This window comes from Rhagoletis pomonella, unplaced genomic scaffold (genome assembly GCF_013731165.1).
Source record: "Rhagoletis pomonella isolate Grant_MI unplaced genomic scaffold, Rhpom_1.0 Rhpom_scaffold_00003, whole genome shotgun sequence".
In the NCBI taxonomy this organism is placed as follows: Eukaryota; Metazoa; Arthropoda; class Insecta; order Diptera; family Tephritidae; genus Rhagoletis; species Rhagoletis pomonella.
In genome coordinates, this window is record NW_023458557.1 from 22,903,253 (window position 1) to 22,914,828 (window position 11,576).

Below are 11,576 nucleotides of genomic sequence, written 5' to 3' on the forward strand. Positions count from 1 at the left end.
ATAGTTAACGTTCAAACCGCCCACGGTGGTTTTTTGAAATGTCGAGTACTTCTGGACACCGCATCAGAACTATCGTACATCACCGAGCGCTGTGTCCAGAGGCTTTGCATTCCGCGCTCTGCTGGTCGCATCGCTGTATCTGGTATATCGTCCTCAAAAGGCGAAACCACTAGAGGCTGTTGCTCGCAGGTACTTAAGTCTCTCGCGTCGAACAACGTCTTAAATGTGTCTACGTATATACTCAGCAACATCACCTCATCTCTTCCCAAAAAACCAATTCTTGCATCAGAGATCGAGCAGCTTAAGCACGTTAGGCTCGCAGATCCCACATTCCAGACACCTGTAACAAAATGTTGGACTCAAAGGGAGATCCTGTTGCAGTTTCCTCAGTTTTTGGATGGGTGGTCAGTTCAGCAATTGACGGGTTGGGTTCAGCGGATTCCACCCAAGCTCTGCACACCATAGTCGAAGTTGATAACTTTCTACGAAATTTCTGGGAAATCGAGGAACCCTGTCAAACTCAACTCATGGATTCCGACGACATAACCTTAGAAGAGCACTTACGCACGCATACGCGTCATACCGACGGTAAATACATTGTAGAGCTACCATTTAAGATGGAAGCACCGCGGTTTGCGGAAGCATTATCGGGCGCCGTTTCGCGTTTTCACGCCGTCGAGCTTCGTCTACAGAAAAACGAATCTCTTGGTGAAAAACTTCGGGTGGTGTTCGACGGATCGTTTGCAGACAGCAGAGGAGTTGTTATTAACAGCGTTGTGCATATCGGTCCTAGCATTCAGCGCAATTTGTTTTCCGTATGCTTGCGATTCAGGATGCACCGATATGTGTTCCGACAGATATGGGTCGCCGAACATCATCGAAACTACCAAAGGATCGTGTGGAGGGAGAGTCTTGCTGATCCCATAAGACACTTCCAGTTATGCACGGTTACGTATGGTACGGCTTGCGCACCATATCTATCTGTCAGGGTACTACAACAATTAGCAGAGGACTATAAGCATCAATTCCCACGCGCAAGATCAATCGTACGCGATGACTTTTACGTCGACGATATTCTCACGGGTGCCGACTCCAAACAGGAACTCATTGAAAAGCTCATGAGGAGCTTGTGAAAATGCTTGCTGGTGCTGGACTGGAACTCCGAAAGTGGGTATCCAACTGCCGTCGCATATGCAAAGACGATGACACTCTGGGTAAAGACGCCACAAAGGTTCTCGGATTGCTATGGAGGGCGAATGACGATATACTCACATACCAAACTCGCGCGCCTAATATGCGCACTTCCAGCAAGAGGCAGGTACTTTCCGACACATCCCGTATCTTCGATCCTTTAGGATTACTGTCACCAGTGACGGTGCAATTCAAATTCTATTCCAGGAGTTGTGGTTACACAAGCTAGGTTTGGATGATCCTTTGCTAATGCATCTAGCAGAGCGCTGGCTGAAGTACCAAGCTGATATTCACAATATCACAAGCCTGGCGCTACCTCGTTTCCTTAACTCTACGAGGCACTTCGAGCTCCACGGGTTCCTGGATGCCTCAATAAAGGCGTACGCTGGCGCTGTGTACTGCCGCTTCAAGAATCCAGATAACACGTTCACTATATCATTGATGGCCGCCAAGACACGAGTGGCACCTCTGAAGCAGATCTCGCTGCCTCGGTTGGAGTTGTGCGGCGCTCTATTGTTGACACGGCTAATGAAGACAATTCTAAACGTGCTGCCGCATAAATCTATAACAACATACGCCTGGTGCGACTCAACCGTTGTATTGGCTTGGCTGTCTCATCCCTCGGTAAGGTTGAAAACGTTTGTAGCAAATCGAACTGCTGAGATTTTGGAAACTTTTCCACGCAGCGTTCGGAGCCACGTCGAGTCGAGGGAAAATCCAGCTGATTGCGCGTCAAGGGGATTGGCAGCCTCTGCAATTGTGGATTTCAATCTCTGGTGGAAGGGGCCTCCTTGGTGTGGCGATGAAGAGCGCACTCGTAAGCTGGTGTTTCAAACCAATCATCAAGAACTACACCAGATCCCGGAGGCCAATGCTGAGATGAAGAGCAGTGTACTAAGCTTAGTGGCTACGGAATCTCCACTCAGCAGTTCATTTGACACATTGATGCAACGTTCATCATCATGGCAGCGGCTCTTTCGAGTTACAGCCTATGTTCTACACTTTATTCACAATGCTCGGAAGACGTCACGCAGGCCTGACGTTAAAACACTTTCGTACGATGAAATCAAGGAGGCGCGCATCCTTTGGCTACAACAGGTTCAAAGCTGTTTCCAGGAAGACATTCAGCAATTAAAACGAAATGATGAGATGAGTTCTCATTCAAAGCTTTTGCAGTTAGCTCCGTTCGTTGACGAGTTCGGCCTACTACGGGTAGGTGGGCGGATTCGAAATTCAGAATTGCCAACGGAAACTCATCACCCGGTTATCCTCCCAAAGGAACATCGTGCAACGGAACACATACTTATCGACGAGCACATTCGTAATTTACATCCAGGAGTCTCAGCGTTGTTTGTGATAGTGCGGCACAGGTATTGGATTTTGGGAGCAAGAAACCTGATTCGAAAGATTACGCACAATTGCATCAAATGTTTTCGACAGAAGCGCACCTCTACACAGCAATTCATGGCAGATTTACCGGCGATACGTGTTCGCCAAGCACATCCCTTCCAACATATCGGCGTTGATTACGCTGGGCCGCTAACTTTGAAATTATATCGGGGACGTAATGCTCGCACGTCCAAGGGATACATATGCCTGTTTGTGTGCCTTGTAACATCGGCAATCCAGATTTGAGCACTGATGGGTTCCTAGCTGCATTCAAACGCTTCATTTCGCGTCGAGGGAAATGCAGCAAGATATTCAGCGATAATGGGCGAAATTTCGTGGGGCGGCCCGCGCGCTGAACGAAATGGATCGGCTTCCCCGTTCGCAACATCATAACAACATTGTCTCGCAGACACTCACCGATGAACAAATTCAATGGAATTCATGCCACCCAACGCTCCGCTCTGGGGTGGCATATGGGAGTCAGGGGAACGGTCAGTGAAATTGCATTTGCGGCGTGTGATTGGGACCACTATTCTCACGTATGACCAGATGTACACCCTTCTGGCCCAGATCGAAGCAGTAATCAACTCACGGACACTGGGGGTGGTGCCTGACAGCAATACTAATTATCTGTCGCCGTCTCATTTTCTCATAGGTAGACCGTACACGATGGCTCCCGAAGGAGATCTTGCCCAGGTCCCCATCAACCGGCTTGAGTATTGGCAGCATATCCAGAATATGTACCAAGGCTTCTGGAAGCAATGGCATCGAGAATATCTTACATCGCTGCAAAACCGCCCGAAATGGTGCCGGCGTAATCCCAACATGAACATCGGGGATATTGTGGTTCTCAAGGAATGTAACATACCACCTGCAATATGGCCGATGGCGAAGGTTATTTGAAGTGCATCCTGGCAAGGACGGATTAGTTCGAGTCGTCAAATTTAGGACCGCTCATGGTGACTTAACTCGTTCCATAACCAAGGTGGCAGTTCTACCCTTGTCCTGAAAATAACTTTTCAGCGGGGCCAGGCATGATCAGGAATGAGACACGAACACACCATATGTTGCCTAGTTGGCAACTCTACGTTGTATTAATTTTCTTATGTTACTTTGTTTAGTATTCATTGTCTTATGTTACCTTACTTAGCAACTTCTAAGCTTTGTTTGCTTTGTAATTTATTTATTTATACTTGTTCATTCATTTTCTCTCGTTCATTCTTCTATTGGCCAGAGAGACAGCAGCACCTGACTGCTTAGCAAAGAAAGTAAGTTGGAGATAAAATTTGTTACTATTTCTGTAATACAAACATTGTAATAGTAAAATCAAATTCGAAATTGTCAAACAGAAAGAGAAATAAATTTAGAGAGACCGAAAAGAATACAGATTTTGTTGTTGGAAAATCTAATTGGATAGTTGTTAAACCGAAAAGAAAGGATTTTATCAGAAACGGAAAACATCAGCTTTATATAAGAATTGAACTTCGTTGAATTTATTTGCGAAAAATTTTAATTCAGTTTTGTTAATTGTAACAATTTAATTAATGCAAACAAAATTTATGATTTGATGTAAAGTCAAGTGCGGCTGGATTTATGAATTAACCATTTAAAAATTTATTTGTACTTTTAAACTTAGTAAACACTGTATATCTAACTTTTAAAACTGTATATTTGACATGGACAGAGAACAGATTTTTGCATTAAACGTGAACGTGTTGAAGGCAAAGCTTACGGAGCTGGGTCTGTCGACAAACGGACGAAAAGCTACGTTGCAGGATAGGCTTTGCGAACATTTCGGTCTGACCATAGGTGGGGACGGTGGTTCTGACGGTGAAAGTGATTCATTTGAAAGTAGTGTATTACCGGTGGCGGGAGTTGGGCGCCCTATGTTCACTTTGCGTGATATTGAAGGATCTCTTCCAACATTTAGCGGTACGGGACAGCCCACCGTGGAAGAGTGGCTAGACGATTTTGAAGCCAATGCTACTGCAGTCCAGTGGGGAGATTTGCAGAAGTTCATATATAGTAAACAGTTATTGAAGGGTGCCGCAAAACTTTTCATCCGCAGCCCGCGTGGTATATCCTCTTGGAATTCGCTTAAACAATCTTTACAAAAAGAATTCGGCATTGTTATATCATCTATTGAGGTACATCGTGCCCTTAGAAACCGTCGAAAGCGTCCAAACGAAGACTATCGCGAGTATCTCTATAGTCTCGTGGAGATAGGGCGGCCGATAAATTTGGATGATAAAAGTCTAATCGAATATTTTGTAGACGGTATTCCAGACTCGCGATCAAATAAAGCGAATTTATACCAGTCTAATACTATACAGGAGTTGAAGGCACAGATTCTAGTTTATGAAAACGTGCGTTCGGGGCATCCACCCAGTACGGGCTCTTTTCAAAACAAACGTGAGGATAAAACGGTTAGCAAAGCACAGGGAACTGAGACGAAACGTTGTTATAAGTGTGGCGAAGTAGGTCATTTAGCCAATAAGTGTCAACGGCCACGACAGACCACATGTTTTTGATGTGATCAACCTGGACATCGCGTTGCTGATTGCCCTAAGAAGAAGGCACAAGTAAAGCAGGAAAGTGCGAGGGTTAACACACTGGAGGTGATGCGCGTTGCGTCTATTGCCTGTGTAATTTTCAAAGACTTAACGATTAATAATTTCACGTTTTCTGCATTGATTGACACGGGTTGCGACTTATGTCTCATGAGATACGACGTTTTGATGATGTTAGGAGAAATTGAGCTGTCTAACGATATACATCAACTGCGGGGAACAGGTAACAATATTCTGACGACGATTGGTAGTTTCGTAATTAGGGTTACAATAGATGGAATTGAGTTAGACATCACCTTCCATGTCGTACGCGAGCGTGACATAGGAAATGGAGGCTATTATTCAGAATTATTCGCCTAAGAAACAACGTGATTCTCCAGTTGCTATGAAGATCTGTTTGACGGACGATACCCCGGTATTTCAAGGGCCGAGACGCATGTCTTACTCAGATAGGTGTGTAGTTGACAAACAAATTGTGGAGTGGGTTAAGGAGGGCATTATCCAGCTAAGCTCTTCGGAGTATGCATCGCCAATCGTGCTGGTGACGAAGAAGGATGGTAGCAAAAGGCTTTGTTGTGACTACCGACGCCTTAACGAGAAAATTATGAGGGATAATTTCCCAATGCCGCTAATGGACGACGTCATTGAGAGACTGCAGGGAGCGCGGGTATTTACCACATTGGATTTGAGAAATGGATTCTTCCATGTACCAATCGAGGAAGACTCCAGAAAGTACACGTCATTCGTCACCCATCAAGGTCAATATGAGTTTTTGTATGTCCCGTTTGGAATTTCAAATTCCCCGGCTGTCTTTACGCGATACATTTCCGCAGTATTTAGGGAGCTAGTAAGAGATGGTAATTTACATGGACGATTTAATAATCCCATCCATGGACGTAGGTCAGGGTATAGCTAAATTGAAAGTGGTGTTAGGCAAAGCGGCTGAGTATAACCTGCGTATCAAATGGGAGAAATGCCAGTTTCTGAAAGGGTCGATTTCTTGGGTTATATAGTGGAGAACGGTACAATACGGCCATCAGACGCAAAAACTCAAGCGGTAAAGAATTTCCCGAGACCTTCAGATAAGAAGTCGGTTCAAAGATTTCTAGGTCTCACGTCATATTTTAGGCGATTTATTGAGGGGTACGCAGTGATCGCCAAACCACTGTCAGACTTGTTACGTAAGGATGCGACGTTTGTTTTCGGTGAAGAGCAGCAGGCAGCGTTTCAGCAGCTAATAGCAGCATTGGTCAGTGCACCAGTCCTGCGACTGTATAACCCCAAGGCACTAACCGAGGTACATACGGATGCTTCAAAGCACGGCTACGGAGCCGTACTCCTACAGAAGGACAGCGAGGACCAATGTTTTCATCCAATCCAATACATGAGTCGAAAGACGAAGCCAGCAGAGGAAAATTACCATTCGTATGAATTGGAGGTGCTGGCAATTATTGAGGCACTAAAGAAGTGGCGAGTTTATCTCATGGGGATGCATTTCAAGATTATAACCGACTGCAACGCGTTCGCGATGACCATAAAGAAAAAGGATGTTCCATTAAGGGTGTCCCGCTGGGCGATGCTGTTGCAGGATTTCGATTACGAAATCGAACACCGGAGTGGATCGAAAATGCGTCACGTGGCTGCTTTAAGTCTAGTTGTGTGTTTGATGTTAGAGGACTCGTTGGCTCACAGGCTTAAGCAGGCTCAGCAAGAGGATGATTGGATCCGGGCGGTACGCAAGGTGTTAGACAAGTATACATACGAGGATTTTTATTTCAAACATGATTTACTGTATAAGGACCCTGTAAGAGAGCTCATAGTTGTGCCTTCACTAATGGAGGAAGAGATTATACGGACAGCGCATAAACAGGGGCACTTCTCAGTGAAGAAGACCCAGGAAGCCATTAAAAAGAACTTTTTTATTCCACAGATTGCCACAAAATTAGCCAAAATTGTCAGAAGCTGCGTTGAATGTATCATCACAGATTCCAAACCTGGACGGAAGGAAGGATTGTTGAACCCCATCGGCAAGGAAGATAGGCCGTTAAGCACACTCCATATCGATCATGTTGGCCCTATGGAACAAACGAAAAAAGCGTACAATTATATCCTTGTGGTAGTCGATGCCTTTTCTAAGTTCGTGTGGTTGTACCCTACGAAGAATACCGGTGCCGAGGCAGTCGTTGATCGCCTCTCAAAGCAAGCTGCAACTTTTGGTAATCCCAGACGTATAATCACTGACAGAGGAACGGCATTCACGGGTAACCTTTTCAAAGAATATTGTACAAAGGAAGACATAGAGCATTTGCTAATAGCAACGGGGGTTCCACGAGGCAACGGACAAGTTGAGCGCATACACCAGATTGCTGTACCGATGATATCAAAGTTGTGCTACGAAGAACCGGGAAATTGGTATAAACATGTTGGTAGGGTACAGCAATACATTAACAACACACCGACGCGTAGTACAAAACATTCTCCCTTTAGGATTTTGACTGGGCTAGAGATGAGGGTTACGGGGTTGCCAGATTTTAGTGAATTAGTAGAGAACACAGCTGTAGAAGAGTTAGATTCCGAACGCGAAGTGACACGCCAACAAGCAAAAGAAAATATTGCTCTTATACAAAAGGAAAACAAACGTAATTTTGATGCCAAAAGAATAGAGTATAAACCAAACCAATTAGTTGCCATTAAGCGTACTCAATTTGGGAGCGGGCTCCGGCTAAGGCCCAAGTATTTCGGTCCATATAAGATTTTGAAAGTATTGGCTCATGATAGGTATGAAGTAGAGAAGGTGGGCGAGAGTGAGGGTCCTAGGCGCACCACTACCGTCGCTGAATACCTTAAACGCTGGGAGCCATCGTTCGAGCCGAACGATTAGTGAGGAGGGCCGAATGTGGGATTTGCATACGCTAATAAGCAACCCTAAACTGCAACTCTGACTCGACGAACGAACGAGCGACAATTTAACGAAAGAGACGAGGACAGTGACAACGCCAACGAACAACGGGCAGTTGAAATTAAAACCTGACGCGCGACACAACTTAAATTTTAAGATCTAGTGTAACTTAATTATAACTATTAATAAACGAACATTAAACCGAAATACCCGTCTATTAATCCCGCATGTATTTTTGCGTAGAATTCCTTTCTGCGTAGGCGGCCTTCGGCCGCACTTAGGGATTGTAACCCTCAGGCAGTAGAATTCTCCTTTCTGTGTTGCCAAAGAAGGGGGGCTGAACACCTTTTGCAGAGAACACCTTTCTGCGTAGCCGGCCTTCGGCCGCACTTAGGGATTATAAACCTCAGGCTGTAGAATTCTCCTTTCTGTTTTGCGAAGAAAAGGAGCTGAATACCTTTTGCAGAGAACACCTTTGTATATTTTTAATGCTTACTGGGTTATATCCTATCTCTTTTGTCTCTCATTCTTTTGCATATTTTGGAGTTTGACAGCTGAACACCGCCATTTAATTTGCATATGCAACCAAAGTCAGACGCGTGATTTTGAAGGTGTTTTTATTTAATGAATTGTGATTAATTGATTTATGTTACAAGTCGTAAAGCAAGTTATAACTAATCGAGTGAAGTGTAATGTGAAGGGGAATACAAAAATGTATTGGTGAAGTGGATGCTTTAAGGAGAATAGGAGTGATAAATGTACGCTAATTTCGGAATTTTACAAAAAAGGACATATTTCAAACCCAATTTGTAAATAAACTAGTGACCAAAATTTACAAAAGTGAGCGTTAAAATAATAGGTTCATTCCTTATCTTTTTGGACTAAAATCTGAAAAGTGTCAAAATGCCAGACCGTAAGCAAAATGCGCTCACTAAAAGAGAATAACAGGAAAAGTAAAGGAACCCAACAAACAAAATTTTTAGTCCAAAGAATGGCAACAACAAAACTAACGTCAAATAAGAACAGAAATGTATGTACAAAACACATTCACACAAGCACAATAAACACTTGCTGTATCAATTATTTTTTGTCTCCTTCCAATTTCAATTAATTTCTTTTACTCTTTAGATTATTCTCACTTTTATTCTTTAATTTCCGTTAATTTAAATTCAGTTGAGTTTGACACTTTTCAGGATTTTGCCAGAAAAAATTCTTCTGACTAAATCTGACTACTTCGGACTGATGAGAGTCACTCTCACTGACTGTTGCTCTCATTTTTGCTGTCATTTCCGAGTTAAGGAACGCTTTTTGGACTAAGGCAAGGCGCATTAATTACAGGTGATAGCGATAGAAGCTATGCTTCTTCTTATGAGCACGCTTGTGTCAAATTATCGTCTGCTTTGCTATATTTACATATCCGCGTACACACACACATATACGTATATATATACCCTGCAAACAAATGCTCCCGAAATCTTTAAGTGTCGGAAATTTGTTACGATTCTTTTAGAAATCTGTAAAGAAAAACATATGAGGCGGTTGATAAGAACTAGTAAAGAAATTTCTGTACGATTTCTTAAAGAAAATTCTTAAAAAAAAAATTGTGAAACCTTTCAGAATTCTATGAAATCCTGGTATGCAGGGTATACATATACACACGAATATGAGTAGATAAAAAAGATGGTGATGACACAAGGAGTTCATACCAACAGTAAATGTTGTTTTTGTACCATTGCTACAACCTGTAGTTGTTGAATCATGGACTTAGGTCGGTGTTATGCAGAAATTTTGTTTGGCAAACTGCGTGCAATTGTTGTTGCAGAAAACTCGGAGAGAGCGAGTTTGGCGACTCTCACAGCAAACTAATTTTGTTTGGTCAAACTGCAGCAAATTCGGTGTTGTCATATACAAAAATTTTAAATTCTGCACGTTATGTACATCTGAAATTCTCATTTCGTGTTGGCAATAGCCATGAAAACCATAATGAACGTGCAACACTGTGCCAAACTCGACATAACCACCTCCGAGCAAACTAAGCAGCCGCCATTTAATTTGGCAAACAAAAGTTTGTCTGCATAACACCGACCTAAATCTGACTACTTCGGACTTTTTCTGGGAGAAAAGGAACGCTCCTAATGCGTACACCCTTGACTATGTGTGTGGAATTTTTTTTTGTATGTTGTTGTTGTTGTAGCAGCATACAAATTCCCCAAAGACTTTTTGGGGAGTGTTGCTGGAGTGACAGTCCTTGGCCAGATATAAATCTGGGTCGTTCCGGTTACGTAGATCCGACTGTCGTTGTATCGGGCCACCCCTTTGGACGGAATAGCCCGAAATAGTTGTGAGCGCTGCTACTAAACCCCACCCCAACATTCGCTTTCGCAAAAGCTCCGCATCGATTATTGCCAATGCGAATGTTGATTTTAATGCGGAAGTTCGCACCAACCCTGATATGTATGTACCTACAAAATTTGGCCAACCATCCCGAGCCATATGTATACATATATCTATATGTCCCTTCTCATGCGCACATTTCACTAACTTATAAATACCTTAGCTTCTAATCCATTTGGTGCGTACAAATCCTTGCAATAAAATATTATAACACTAAACCAATCGTAGCTGACGTTTTCATCACGTTAACTAGAGCTGTAAAACCACAATACAACCAGTAAACAATAATGATGTGCTGAATTGCCGGTACCCAATACTCGGTACCCAATACTTCAGAAATATCTCGGTACCCAATACCGATTCTATATATAATTGCAGCCTTTTGTCATAATTTTCAACAGAATATCTGTCAAAAAAATTGCATAGACTTTATTTTGACTATGAATATGCTTCACAATTAGTACGTATAAGACGATGCTTCCCAAAAGTTGAACAATTTGTACTAAGCAATGTGGAAACCACATATCAAAACACTCTCTTCGCCTTCTTGCTATTGTCGCAACAGTAAAATTCCGTTTTATCAGTTTCCACCTTCGTAGATCTAAAATTTTAGAAAAATGCTTGGACGGATGAACGAAGTCTTTCAGGCCTACAAAGATAACATCGTCCGAATCATCTAGAAAAAAATGTTTCAAATAAGGAAGAGTTTCTCTGCATTGTGGCGATGGAAAATGGAAATTAAAACCTCTATTAGCCTCTATACATGCGTTCTAATTGGAAGCCTAAAAGTTTTGGTACCGAGTATCGAAAGATTTGGATACTTATTAAATCGGTACCGAGTATCGATCAATACTTCAAAGCAAGGCGAATTAATGGCTGCGTTTCTTTATGCATTCCGGATAATCCCATTTCACAGCCGGAATAAACAGAATGCGTTTGAAATATACGTTAACATATCATCAGGAACGTTCTAAAGAATAAGTAAACAAAAAAGTTTATTACAAACGTTCAGAATGAATAAAGAAATTCAGCCAATAGTTGCGATCCCGTACGAGTCCGGACTAGTCAGAAATAGTCAGAATCAGTCATGAACGAAAGACACAAGATCACGCGGGACGGAAAGAACGAAAAAA

At 42.9% G+C, this 11,576-nt stretch overlaps 1 protein-coding gene across 1 annotated transcript; it reads left to right on the forward strand.

Moving 5' to 3' along the window:
- The first annotated feature begins 350 nt into the window (after window positions 1-350).
- On the forward strand, window positions 351-1,133 carry LOC118736109. Its single transcript, XM_036466209.1, has one exon. The coding sequence runs from the start codon at window positions 351-353 to the stop codon at window positions 1,131-1,133; it is 783 nt and encodes a 260-aa protein (XP_036322102.1).
- The last annotated feature ends 10,443 nt before the right edge of the window (window positions 1,134-11,576 follow it).

Excerpts from the sequence above, each read along its gene's own strand:
- LOC118736109 (XM_036466209.1), top strand. The coding sequence starts at position 351 with ATGTTGGACTCAAAGGGAGATCCTGTTGCAGTTTCCTCAGTTTTTGGA.